We start from the raw sequence: 14,546 nt of genomic DNA, 5'->3' as shown, positions 1-14,546 counted from the left end.
GACAGTAATCCGCAGATGAGACTGGAAACACATTAGGAGATTGACATTTAAGTATTTACACCAGGCTTACAATGGCAAATTCACAGTGTGCTTTCATAAACAAAGAGTCTGCCCAGACATTTTTTCTAAAAGGTTTTCTTTTTAGCGTCACACTTATGCTCATTCCTATGGGAGCCAGCAACAAAATATCCCTTCTCCCTGTGATGTATGGAAGGAATATAGCCTTTCTCAGCTTTCCTGAGTGGGAACAGGTGTAGTTATGTATATATAGAGTGTGCACACTGGGTTCAGTTTTTGTTTCTTTTAAGTGGATTCTGCCACTAGTCCCAGAAGGGACTCAGCAAACTACCATATGTGTGAGTGAAAAAAAGCTTCCATTCCTATCCATGGCATAGAACAGGATGCTTATTTTGCTGGAAGAAGTCCTCTGCTCGAGTGCGACTTACTCGTAGGAAGTGCTTAGGAAAACAGCACCCCTTCCATTGCTTGAAAGTGGCAGCAAAGTTAGGTTGCAATCCTAAGTCCATTTAATAAGAGAGTAAGTCCGTTTGGACACAATGGCATTGACTTGTTCCGAAATAAAATTGAGTTGCACGTCTGACTGAGGTTGATCCTGGCACTTGGATACGGGTCAGGAGAAGAGAGCTGAAATTCTTGCCTTGACCTCATATAGAGCATAATACCAGCACAGGGGCACTGTACATTTGCAATGTGTCTGAAAAAGCCAGAAATCACTGCATGCCTTACAAATAGCTCTCTTGCATGCACCCAGAAGAAGAAAAAAGCACCATCTTGAAATGGGCATTGCACGGCTGCTGTTTATACATATTTATATATTTCATACCCTATATATATATAAAACCCATGAGTGCTGCTTAAAGGAAACCTTCCCAAATTAGTGCAAGTCCTTTATGCCATTCATCATTACAAGTGGCATCATGGCTCCACTGTGAAATATAGCTGTAACACTTGTTCACTTGCAGAATGATTGTGAAAAAAATATTTTAAAAAATGTGCAACACTGGTTGCATTTCTGGAAAGGCCAAATGTGTGATTCTTCAGTACAAAGCTTATTCTGCTAACGGTATCTTCTCTGCAACATGGTTCTTCTTGTGTTTAAATAAAGGTTTCCTTCAAATCAGGGCTGGGGAAATTGGTGCCCATGAAATCTTGTGTGACTACAATCTCCACCATCTCTGAATCACTGGCTATGCTAACAGAAGTTTTAGCTCATCAACATCTGAAGGTCTGTAAGTTCCCCTTCCTTTTCTGCATATAAAGCAAAATATACATTTTATTTAGTCTGTATTCATTTCTTCCCCTTTCCCCCCCAAAGCAAACTACTTTCTTATAGAACCATGAGTGTCAGCTTGTGTGCTTTCTTTTTAAATAAAATTATATTTACTGTCAGGAATGTCTTATCAGGATACTTGTTTGAATGATTACAAAACTAACAATCTGGAAAATTGGGAAATGATATATGATGTGTGAGAGATTTTGAAGTCCCACTTAAGAAGCAATCCACTTTATACAAACACCAACTGCTTAACTCTTCCCCCTGCATTTTCTGAACACAACACCTTGAATGCACTAACTGATGCCCTTGCAAGAAATCAATGTGATTAAAGGAGTTTTATTTGAACTAGGAATCCCTGGGGCTCAGCTGGGGCACCTGTTTTTGACTGGGCTCAGGTTTGGATTTATAACTAGATGTAATAGCAAAGAAAGAGCATCGGCTTAAATGTCTCTTGTAGAAATCAGTGGAATTAAATGCAGTATCCTTGACTAGCTGCCTTTAAGAAGCAGCCTTCAGCAGCACCCTTCCCCACTCCCTTTCCCCCAAGCAAGCCAATTCATGCAACTTCTGCCCGCCTATGGATGCTGACGGAGATCAGGCTGCCGCCCAGAGAGTAAGCAGGTGAAGGGCACAAAAATGCTCTTTAGGTGGGAAAACAAGCAATGACGGCAAACAGCAGTTGCCACCTTGCCCTTTGGGTGGTGCAGTGGATCCAGTTCCATCCACCACACTGCCCAGAGAGAGAAGGCAGTGCAGTGACTCTGACCCTGAAGCAATTCCTGCCTATAAATGCCTACTCCAATAAGGAAATTGGTCACTCTTTCTCCAAGCAGAGTGGTAGGGAAAAGTAGGGTGGTTTCATCCAGTCAGCTCCAAAGAGACAGAGGCAATGGCGGTGTTGATTTCTAGTTCAAAGGTACCGGGTTACAGACGCTTCAGGTTACAGACTCCGCTAACCCAGAAATAGTACTTCTGGTTAAGACTTTGCTTCAGGCTGAGAACAGAAATCGAGCACCAGCGGCAGCAGGAAGCCCCATTAGCTAAAGTGGTGCTTCAGGTTAAGAACAGTTTCAGGTTAAGAACGGACCTCCGGAACGAATTAAGTACTTAACCCGAGGTACCACTCTATTTGCTCATTGGTTGCTTGCTGGAATCAAGGTCAGGCCAGCTCTAGTTACTCTGCTAGGTAAGACAAAGGACAAGATGTATTTTATGTATTATTACCTAAGTATATCCCACTTTTCTTCCAAGGAGCTCAAAAAGACACGCATGGTTCTCCACCAATCCATTTTACCTCCACAACAACCCTGTGGGGGAGGTTAGGTTGAGAAATGGCAGCAGTGTCTGAGTCACATGGTTGTGGTCATTCTGATTTGTGGGGAGGTTATACCGGTACATATATTGTGTCAGGCAGGTGTTACCCCACACTTTCTGGTGCATTCCCCATGACTTTCTTTATCAAATCACCATTAATTGTGCAACCTGGATTGTTCCACCTGGAAATAGTGGCAGCCTAGAATCACCCAAAGGGACTGGCCAGACTGGCGTGCAAGGGACATACTTATTGTGAGAAGCATGCATGAGACGCGCCCAAGTTTCCTGCAGCAGCCACCGGCTGCCCTCCCATTGTTGTCAATTTACTCCTTTGGGCGGGTTAAAAAAAAAAAGATTTATTATCATTAAAAAAAATATACCTCTGTAACCCGTTTGCAAATTAAGTAAGCGCCTGGGAGCGCGCGTACACAGAGCGAGGGAGAACTGCCCGTTTGCTGCTGGGGATGCGGAAATCCCAGAAGAACCGCTACTTTTCGGGGCGGGCGAGGAAAGGTGGTGGGGGTCCCCAATGGGGGTCCCCGAGAATAGAATGTCGACGGCTTCCCTCCCCCCTTGTCTAAAGCCTCGACCCTTATCTAGAGGCAAAGCGGACCTCTTGCCTGCGCTAAGCCCCGGCAGCCAACCGCGCCGACGCTCCCGAGTCCCGCAGCGGGGGACGGAAAGCGAATCGCCCGCTTCCGACGGCGGCGAAGCGGTTAAAGCCAAATCCGCGTCGCGCCTTCCCAGACATGCTTTGCTTAATCCCCTTTCGGACTTATTGTTGACGGCGGCGAGTCGCCCATCGCCTCCCCCTCCCCGCCCGCTCTCTGCGGAGTAACCAGCAGCGTCTCTCTCCACGCTCCTTAGCGGCCGCCCGACGGAGCTGCCCTGGCCGACCCCTCCGACGAGCGGCGGCTCCTCTCGCTCCTGTTGACTGACGCGCCGAGGAGCCAGTGGCGCGCGGGCCGAAGCGACCCCCGGCTCTCCGCGCGGGGAGGAGGACGAGGGGCTGGGGGCGGAGCCGGCAGCCGAGCTGGGACTCGACGGGGAGGCGCGTGGGCGGGCCGGGAGGCGGCTGGCCAATGGGAGGCGGGGACGGGGCGGGCTCGCCGAGTCCGGGCGGGAGGGGCCGAGCAGGAGGGCGTCGCGCCGGCGAGTGAAGAGCCGAGAGCGCCAGGAGGGGCGTGCAAAGTTTCTGCCGGGCTCGCTGCTGCGCGGTGGGTGCGGGCAGGAGGCTCCCTCGCGCGAGCGCGCTCTCCTCTCTGCCGTCCGGCTGGGCGAGCCGAGCAGCTGATGGAGGCGAAGCGGGGACCCGAACTCGCGCCCAGCTGAGCGGCTGCCGGGCACTCCGAGCCTTGCAGGGGAGACGCTGCAACCCAAAAAGTTCCTGCTCGTCTCGGCAGAGTAAAAAAAAAAAAAAAAGGAGTCTCCTCGCCCCGCGTCTCCCCTTTTCGTTTTGCACCCCTGATCTCCGGCGAGGTGTCTCTGCGCGCCTTGTGGGTGCTGTGCGCGCCGCCGGATGCCCAGCCCGCGGCGGAGCTGATGCTCGCAGGGATGTACAAAAGAGAGGCGAGCCGGGGCGGCCGCTCTTAGCCGAAGAGAACTTTTTCGCACAATGCCCAGGAGCGCTCCGAGCTGCGCGCACGTCCAGAAAGGCTCCAAGCAGCGGTGGCGACGGCTAAAGGTGGGACAAGACGGCGGAGAAAAGACGCTCGGAAGAAGCTGAGAAGAAGGAATCGGCTGCATCTTTTCCCTGCAAAGAAAGGACGCTGGGTTATAGCGAGCAAAGAGCTGGCGAGAGGGGAGCGCTGGCACTTTTCACGCCAAGTTGCTCCGTCGCGCGTCCCGTCGGCTCTCGGCGCGAGTTTTGCTGAAAGGACTGGACGGACTTTTCTCGCTCTCCGTGAGTAACCATCCAGCCCGGAGCCGCGGGGGGTTCATTTTGGCCAAGCAAACGCTGGTCCCCCAGCCCGCACAAGTCGCTTGAAGGGAGGGGAAGCGGCAACAGAACAGGAGAAGGCTGCGCCTTGGTGGGAGGCAGCGACGGCTCTCGGACCGACGGCTTGTTTCGCCTGGCGCCTGCCCCGCACGCGAGAAGAGATGCCCGCGGCTGCGGAGGCCATGACAGCCCGCGCCTCCCCACCTGGGCTCCGCTGGTGATGTGGATTGGCGCTGCCCGCCCGACTCTCCACGGACTTTGGGCATCTCTGGGTTGTCTTGGCTTGCCTGCTCGGTTGGCCTTTGGTTGTGAGGGAGGATTTTTACCCCGCCCCGCTCGACATCCTGGCTTGCACCATGGGCTCTTCCACCTGGCCTCTTCTCCCCTACTTCGCCTCCTTCCTGCTGCTGCCTCCGCTCCACGCCTCAGCTGAGCCCCGGCAGCTGTTCCAGGTGCTGGAGGAGCAACCTCCAGGTACCTGGGTGGGCACCATTGCCACCCGACCGGGCTTCACCTATCGCCTGAGTGAGCACCACGCCCTGTTCTCCATCAATGCCACTTCAGGGGACCTCCACACCCGGGCCACCATCGACCGCGAGACCCTGGCCAGCGATGTGATGGATCTTGTGGTGCTCTCCAGCCAACCGACCTACCCCAGCGAGGTGCGTGTGGTGGTGCTGGACCTGAATGACAATGCTCCCGTCTTCCCGGACCCTTCCATTGTGGTGACCTTCAAGGAGGACACGGGGAGCGGCCGGCAGCTTATCCTGGACACGGCTACCGATGCTGACAGCGGGACCAATGGCGTGGACCACAGCTCTTACCTCATCGTGGGTGGCAACGAAGAGGGCCGCTTCCGGCTCAACATCACGCTCAACCCCAGTGGGGAAGGGGCCTTCCTACACTTGGTCTCTCGTGGCGGGCTGGATCGAGAGGCCACCCCGGCCTACCAACTGCTGTTGCAGGTGGAGGACAAAGGGGAGCCGCGGAGGCGTGGATACTTACAAGTCAACGTCACGGTGCAGGATATAAATGACAACCCGCCAGTCTTTAGCCAGACCCTCTACCAAGCTCGTGTGCCTGAGGATGCACCTGTCGGGGCCAGTGTCCTGCAGGTGACGGCAGCAGATGCTGATGAGGGCACCAATGCTGACATCCGCTACCGCCTGGAGGGGACAGAAAGTGCTGCTGGAGATGGAACAGGGGCACTTCCTTTTGAGGTGGACCCGGAAAGCGGGGTCATCCGGATCCGGGAGGCGCTGGACTACGAGTCCCGGCGTCAGTACTCCCTCACCGTCCAGGCCACAGACCGTGGGGTGCCAGCTTTAAGCGGCCGCGCCGAGGCTCTGATCCGCCTGCTCGACGTGAACGATAACGAGCCACGGGTCAAATTCCGCTATTTCCCGGCCACCTCCCGCTTTGCCTCTGTGGATGAGAATGCAGCGCCTGGCACAGTGGTGGCGCTGTTGACTGTTAGTGATGCCGACTCGCCGGCGGCCAATGGGAATATCTCGGTGTCCATCTTGGGTGGGAATGAGCAGCGCCACTTTGAGGTGCAGAGCAGCAAAGTCCCCAACCTGAGCCTTATAAAAGTGGCTGCTGCTCTCGACCGGGAGCGCATACCCACCTATAACCTCACCGTGGCTGTGATGGACAACTTTGGGGCTCCCCCGCCATCCCCCAGTGCCCTCCCCTCTGCCCTGAGCCCCGAAGGAGCTGCTCCTGCCCCGGTGAGCCGTTCCTCCGTGGCTAGCCTGGTGATCTTTGTGAACGACATCAACGACCACCCGCCTGTCTTTGGGCAGTCAGTGTACCAAGTGAATATCAGTGAAGAGGTCCCACCCGGGAGCTATGTGCAAGGCCTGAGTGCTACGGATCGTGACTCTGGTCTTAACGCCAACCTCAAGTATAGTATTGTTTCTGGCAATGAGCTGGGCTGGTTCTGTATTAGTGAGCACAGCGGCCTAGTCACCACCAAAAGCCTTGACACCATCATGGCTAGGCCTCTCCTGGGGGTTTCTGGCCCAAGCACAGCAGCTTCTGGTGGGCTAGACCGGGAGATAGCTTCCCAGGTAGTGCTAAATGTCAGCGCTCGTGACCAAGGTGTGCAGCCCAAAGTTTCCTATGCCCAGCTGGTTGTGAATATCCTGGATGTTAATGATGAGAGGCCCCGGTTTGGCCAGCCAGATGGTTATCATGTGTCTGTGGCAGAGAATTCCCCTTCAGGAACTGAGCTGCTAGTCCTCACTGCTGCCGACGGCGACTTGGGAGATAATGGCACAGTGCGCTTCTCCTTGCAAGAATCTGAGCCAGGAGGGGTGGCGGGTGGTCTGTCAGTTGCTCCGTGGGGATTTTTCCGCTTGGATCCTATATCAGGCAGGCTCAGCACAATCTCACAGCTAGATCGGGAAGAACAGGGGCAATACACCCTGCAGGTCCTAGCCACTGACCTGGGCTCTCCTCCCCTCTCCTCAGTGGCTCAGGTTAACGTCAGCCTGCTTGATGTGAATGATAACAGCCCCCTCTTCTACCCTGTCCAGTACTTTGCCCACATCCAAGAAAATGAGCCTGCAGGCAGTTATGTAGCCACTGTGTCTGCCAGTGACCCCGACCTTGGGCTGAATGGGACCATCAGGTACAGCATCTCAGCAGGAGACACCACCAGGTTTCAGATTCATAGCCTGACGGGGGTTATCACCACCAAAACAGTCCTGGATAGAGAGGAAAAGACTGCTTACCAGCTGCAGGTAGTGGCCAGTGATGGCGGCAACCTCCAATCCCAGAACCAGGCAATCGTTACTGTCACTGTCTTAGACACCCAGGATAATCCCCCAGTGTTTGGCCAGGATATCTACAGCTTTGTGGTCTTTGAAAATGTGGCCTTGGGTTACCACGTAGGCCGTGTTTCCGCTTCCTCTATGGACCTGAGCACCAACATCACGTACCTGATCACCACAGGTGATCAGAGGGGTATCTTTGAGATTCACAAGATGACAGGCCTGATCACCACCGCCAGCGTCATAGACAGGGAAGAGCAGGCCTTTTACCAGCTCAAAGTGGTGGCGAGTGGTGGAACAATAACGGGGGATGCTTTGGTCAATATAACTGTCAGAGATTTAAATGACAATTCCCCCCACTTCCTGCATGCAGTGGAAAGTGTGAATGTGGTTGAGAACTGGAGTACTGGGCATACCATCTTCCAAGCCAAAGCGGTTGACCCTGATGAAGGGGTGAACGGCAAGGTCCTCTACAGCCTTAAGCAAAATCCCAAGGACCTATTTAATGTTGATGAGCAGAGTGGTGCTGTAAGCTTGACAGGGCCACTGGACATAAATGCTGGGTCTTATCAAGTGGAGATTATGGCCACAGATTTGGGGGTCCCTCAGCATTCCTCTAGTTTCATTTTAACAGTCTCTGTCCATGATGTAAATGACAACCCACCCGTGTTTGACCAGCTCTCCTACGAAGTCACCATCTCTGAGCTGGAGCCTGTGAACTCCAGGTTCTTTAGCGTGCATGCTTCTGACCGAGATTCAGGCGCAAATGGAGAAATAGCTTACGCCATAATAGAAGGAAATACTGGAGATGCCTTTGGCATATTTCCAGATGGGCAGTTGTATATAAAGTGTGAGCTGGATCGTGAACTTCAGGAAAGATACACACTACTGGTGGAGGCTTCTGATAGAGCTGTGGAACCGCTCAGTGCCACTGTAAATGTCACTGTCATTCTAGAAGATGTCAATGATAACAGGCCATTGTTTAACAGTACCAATTATGTTTTTTATTATGAGGAGGAGCAGAATGGTGGGTCCTTTGTAGGTAAAATCAGTGCTGTTGACAAAGACTCTGGGTCGAATGGTGAAGTCAGATACTCATTTGAACACATGCAGCCTGATTTTGAGTTGAATGCCATGAGTGGGGAAATTACAAGCACTCATCAGTTAGACAGGGAATCCCTTATGAGGCAGAGGGGAGCAGCTGTGTTTACACTTACAGTCATTGCGATGGATCAGGGGTTGCCAAAGCCTTTAAGGGACCAGGCAACTGTGCAGGTTTACTTGAAGGATATCAATGATAATGCACCCAAGTTTTTAAAAGAACTTTACCAAGCTACAATATCAGAACTAGCTGCAAACCTGACACACGTTTTAAGGGTGTCTGCCTCCGATGTTGATGAAAGCAATAATGGACTGATCCACTATTCTGTCATTAAGGGCAATGAAGAAAACCAGTTTACAATAGACAGTGGCACTGGTCAGGTGACTTTAATTGGCAAACTGGACCACGAAGCTACTGCAGCTTATTCACTTACAATCCAAGCAGTAGATTCTGGGGTGGTTCCCCTAAGCTCTGTTTGTACATTGAACATTGACATACTGGATGAAAATGACAACAGCCCTTCCTTTCCCAAGTCAACTTTGTTTGTTGATGTCTTGGAAAACATGAGGATTGGGGAACTTGTGTCTTCTGTTACTGCCACTGATTCTGACTCGGGGGACAATGCTGACCTTCACTATAGCATTACAGGAACAAATAACCACGGGACGTTTAGCATCAGTCCCAACACTGGCAGCATTTTCCTGGCCAAAAAGTTGGATTTTGAAACCCAGTCCATGTATAAACTAAACATCACCGCAAAAGACAAAGGAAGGCCTCCTCAATCCTCTACCATGTCTGTTGTAATATATGTCAGGGATTATAATGACAACCCACCCAAATTCCCACCTGGAGATATATTTAAGTCTGTTGTTGAGAACATTGCCATTGGCACCTCAGTCATTGCTGTAACTGCTCATGACCCAGATGCAGATATAAATGGGCAGCTGACCTATACAATCATTCAGCAGATGCCAAGAGGGAACCACTTCCGTATCAACGAAGTCAAAGGAACAATATATACCAGTGCTGAAATAGATCGTGAGTTTGCTAACCTCTTTGAGCTAACAGTGAAAGCAACTGACCAGGCTGTCCCTGTAGAATCTAGAAAGTTTGCTTTGAAGAATGTGACCATTTTGGTAACTGACCAGAATGACAACATTCCTACTTTTGTGTCACAAAATGCCCTTGCTGCAGACCCCTCTGTTGTGATTGGCACAGTTCTGACCACGATTGTTGCCGCGGATCCTGATGAAGGAGCAAATGGGGAGGTGGAGTATGAAATAATTAACGGGGACACAGACACCTTTATCGTGGATCGATACAGTGGGGACCTGAGAGTGTCAACAACCTTAGTGCCATCTCAGCTTATGTACAGCTTCATCGTTGCAGCCACAGATCTTGGCCCAGAGAGAAGGAAATCCACCACTGAGATGACTGTAATTCTGCAAGGACTTGATGGGCCTGTTTTCACTCAGCCAAAATACATCACCATTTTAAAAGAAGGTGAGCCTATTGGGACAGATGTGATATCCATTGAGGCATCTAGTCCTAGGGGCACTGAAGCTCTAGTGGAGTATTTCATAGTCTCGGTGCGTTGTGAAGACAAAATGTTTGGCCGACTCTTTACCATTGGGCGCCACACCGGGGTGATCCAGACTGCGGCCATTTTGGACCGGGAACAAGGAGCTCGCCTGTATCTGGTGGACGTTTATGCCATCGAAAAATCTGCTGCTTTGCCACGAACTCAGAGAGCAGAGGTAACATCTATTTTATTTATTTCTTTGAAAAGTAAATAGCTGTTTTGTTTTTGGTTCTGTCAGCTCAGTTCAATTATGCTTTTCTCCTATACATATTTTTGTATCCAGTCCCCTTGCTTCCAGAGGAATTTACTTCAGAGTAGACTTGCATGGACTTCTCAGAAGTAAGTCCCACTGAGTTCAGAGGGACTTATTCCCAGGAAAACATGTATAGATTTGCAGTCTTTGTCTTACAGAAGTCAGCTGTTTTACAGGTACCAAGGGTTTTCATTGTTGGAATTTTTTTCTTCGTTGTATAAAAGAAACCTTTGAAATTGCATGTTGTTTTCTTCAGCATTAATATCCACTCAACAGATTGTGTTGGAGCAAAGCAGAGTTGTTTTTTCTTTGACATCCGTGAGCTGATTAGCATTCTACATAAGTGACTTTTCGTTCTGACTGCACAAGCCAACACTCGGTATTAATGTGGGCTGTGACATTTTCCCCATGTATGAAAAATGCTGTATGATACGGGGCTTTCTCTTAGGCCTCTTGCTGATCACTTCAGTTTATCTTAACTTGCTAAGTAGACTTTTGAGTTTTTAGCTGCTTCTACGAGAGAGTGGACTGTTTTCTTACTGATCATTGTTCAATGCTAGAGCATTTGGACAAGGCCCAGGAAAATTTTGACTCCCCTTCCAAATGAGTTTCCCTTCACCTCTGAACACAGCTTCTATTCCTCTGGTCTTGCCAATATTCAGGATTGTGTCTAAAGACTTGCTGATACCCTTAGGTTGTTACAGAAGCCAAATGGTGAATGTTAAAAAGACTCTGTTAGTAACCTGATTGGTGATTTAGAGTGAACGGATTCCAAAACATTAGTTATGATATCTTAATGTTCTGCCAAGTGTCTGTTTCTGCTGAAGGTGTTTTCCTGTTAAGCAAGCATATTTGTATAATCTTTCATGTGGCTAGAATGGGTATTGTCTTCCAGAGAGATAAATTTGGAAACTCCTCAGCCAACAAGGCGGGGCTTTTATTCCCCCCCCCCCCCATTTTGACATTGTTCAGGCTCCTCTGACTTCTTCATGAGTCATTGCATTTTTGTGCACTGGCAGTTCGGAGCAGAACCTCTTCTATAGTCAACCAGCAGGGGATGCCGGAAGTGTAGAATGAATCAAACATTTCCCTCATGGTCTTAAGCCTTTTAGTTCTGAAACTGAACACAATTGCATATTCCAAAGACTGACATCAATATGCTAATCCACACTGCAACCCTCTTCACGTTTACTTGGGAGTTGGAAAAGATTGCAAGCTTTAATCCTGCATCCACTTACCTGGAAATAAGCCCTATTTAATTCACTGGGACATACTTCTGAGTAAACTTCTGCAAGATTGCACTGTAAAACTCCAAATTTTCTTGTTTCATGAGCATACTGTACTTGCATCAGTTTACTCTGGAATTATGCCTTTGAGATGAACTGAGTTTGTGGACAGCAGCGATTGCAAAAACGCCGTTTGCATTTGTTTTTCACAATAAGTTTTAAAGGCAGAAAGTGGCTGAAAACGTGTAAAAGAGCATAATTTGTTGTTACATGATTTCTTAGGGCTTCATTAGAAAGATCAATAAGGAATTTGACCGTATTAGAGATTTCAGCTCTGTTGCTATGTTATAATGAATGAATCATATTACTAGAAGGAATCTTAATGTGCTTTATTACGGAAGAAATAATGTTATCAACAGGTTTTCAGCTCCAACTATGAGTTCAACTCAGTTAAACCAAAGGAGCTAAGCCAAACAAGGTTCACATTTGAACTTAAAGATGTTATGAATTGGGGTGTTAATATATAGTATCCGATTATGGGAAAGTTAAGTCTAAGCTTGCAATCACTTACCTGCATGCACTTAATTGAAGGTTCAAGACCTATTCATGCAAATAATCGGGTGTCTGTGGAAGGAACAGGTGATTACTTAGAAGGCCTGCACATTCCCTGAGCTACCTCCAACCTGTCCCAGTAAGTAGGACGCTACTACTGGGAGGCTGGATCCATGGCATCATCATGACAAGACAGCTGATTTTCAATTAAATCTTCCACCAGGAGCTTTCAGTAGGCTTTATATTGGTTAAACAGCAGCTTGACAAAACCATTCAGTAGTGGACAGCATAGTGGGGCAGAGATGCTTACCTGATCTAATGGCAGGTGAGTAACAGAAGCTTATCGTGAGGAGGGGATGGGGAAGGTGGTGACAAGTTCAGCGTGGTGCAAAGGCACTGGCAGAGCCGATACGCCATTCCTGGTGGTGTATTTGCAACTCCTCTTTTCTCCCCCTCTTCCTCTTGGTAAAGAGCAGCGATTCATCTGCTGGGAGGTTAGGCAAGTGCCTCCATTTGCACCACACGGTCTGTTACTGAAACCAGTCATGTCGGTGGTGGGAAGTCTGCATAGGATTAAAACCCCAATGTTATAATTTCCCCAAAGAAGCAGAATAATAATCCACGTCCCCCTTTAAAATAGCAGCATCCTTTAAAAGTAACAACTTATTGCTGCCCTGGGTGGTGCAATGGGTCATGGCGTCTGACTCTTAGCCAGAAGGTTGGTTAGTGGTTCGCGCCCACCCAGGGACGGCTCTGGGCAGAATTCCTGCATTGCAGGGGGTTGGACTAGATGACCCTCAGGGTCCCTTCCAACTCCATGATTTTATTATTTTTGGGGAGGAAGGGCAAGATAGACATAACTTCATGCTCTCTACACTGCTTATTTAAGTTATCTGACAGGGCTTTCCTGCCCTGTGCTAAGCAAATATTTTGAACGGGAGACAAGATTCTGAATAACTGCTTTAATTGGCATGTGCTCCTTTTCATATTGTATAATGACATGCTACAAATACCCTCATAATTTACACATGGTGACAATTCAGGTGGAACCTACATATATATACATATACATATACATATACATATACATATACATATACATATATATATATATATATATTTCTGAAAATGCTTTTCTTTAAAACATTTTTTTACATTGAATTTTCCATAAGGCTCACCATCGCCATCTAGTGCAACATTGTAAAAAGGTAAAGGAAAGGTAAAAAGGTAAAGGAAACACTGTTTACTGCCCTGCCAGAGCAGTACCTATTTATCTACTTGCACTTCAAACTGCTAGGTGGGCAGGAGCTGGGACCGAACAACGGGAGCTCACCCCTTCGTGGGGATTTGAACCACCGACCTTCTGATCGGCAAGCTCTGTGGTTTAGACCACAGCACCACCCACGTCAAAACACACTTAGAATGTTTTATTTGCAGCTGTATAGCTGCATCCTCAGACAGAGTGGAATTTTGTTCCTTTATGATTAAGGACTCTTTTTAATGTGATTTAATAGGACTTGCGCTATGTATGGCAAAGGTGTAAGCAATCCCCCATGTGTTCAAACAAATAAAAACATTGGAAGTAAAATAATACAAGACACTCTAGTCACTGGTACCTCACTGGCGTGGAAGTGGGGGGGGGGGCTGCTTCAAAATAATTTGCATAATCACACCCACCTGTACTGTATTGCTCATATGACGGCCTGTTGAATTATAGATTATCTGAGATGTTACTTTCTTATGGAATCCAGGTGTTGTTGAAGTTGGGGAGGAATATTGTGGGGCGGGGTGTATTTTTACTTGAATATACCAGGTTTCAACTGTTAACTTTGAGTGCTTCTAACCAGAGTGGTATTGGTTGTGCTAAACATGCCATGTTGGGGGATATATCCTGCGTTTTATTGCAGTGCAGCGAACCTCATACATTTCTAGCCTATACACATTTAGCCTGCAGTCCTGTTCACTTGTGTGACATATGAAGTACCATTGATTTCAAAGGGATTTTAGCATAAGTAACTGTGCACAGGATTGCAATCATGTGCCACATCTAGAGCACCAAAGGCTGCTCTGATGCAGAGAGGAGAAGGCACCTAAACTTGGGGCAATCATGCTGTGTAATGCAAATTTTTTGGGTGACTTACAAATGTATTTGAAACTTATGTTTATAGAGCTTGTTGCTTTCATTTGGTTCTGTGTGAGAAGTCAGGCAATTTCTAAAGGAATCTGTTGGAAGCATGATTAAGATGCCTAGATTTTTTAAAATATATAATACCTCTGCACAACTAAAGATTGATGTTTTCCTAGGAGTTTTCATATAACTATTTAGGCTCCCTGGTGTTTCTCCCCCCCACTCCCCAATCTCCCCTTCCGCCACTGTTGTTTTTGTAATCCATCATGAAGCCTCATGCTGTCCGAATGATAAAGAAATATTGCCACTAAAAGAGGCAGGGATTGTTCCAGCTTTTTAATTGTTTGAGCTTCTTTTGCTTTGCTTGTTGTGAATA

The 14,546-nt window shown here is 48.5% G+C and overlaps 1 protein-coding gene across 1 annotated transcript in view; it reads left to right on the top strand.

Annotated features, from left to right (window-relative positions):
- Positions 1 to 3,823: 3,823 nt before the first annotated feature.
- Positions 3,824 to 14,546, top strand: part of FAT4 (FAT atypical cadherin 4) — a 144,790-nt gene continuing 134,067 nt past the window's right edge. The window contains exon 1 of the mRNA XM_081021855.1: positions 3,824 to 10,186. Within this exon, the coding sequence (XP_080877981.1) occupies positions 4,907 to 10,186 (5,280 nt within the window). The 5' untranslated portion in view covers positions 3,824 to 4,906. The remainder of the gene's footprint in view (positions 10,187 to 14,546) is intronic.

The sequence above is a fragment of the Podarcis pityusensis genome, assembly GCF_964106645.2.
Source record: "Podarcis pityusensis genome assembly, chromosome: 9".
In the NCBI taxonomy this organism is placed as follows: domain Eukaryota; kingdom Metazoa; phylum Chordata; class Lepidosauria; order Squamata; family Lacertidae; genus Podarcis; species Podarcis pityusensis.
The sequence above is the reverse complement of the archived record's forward strand: the minus strand, read 5'-3'. Positions and strand labels throughout refer to the sequence as shown.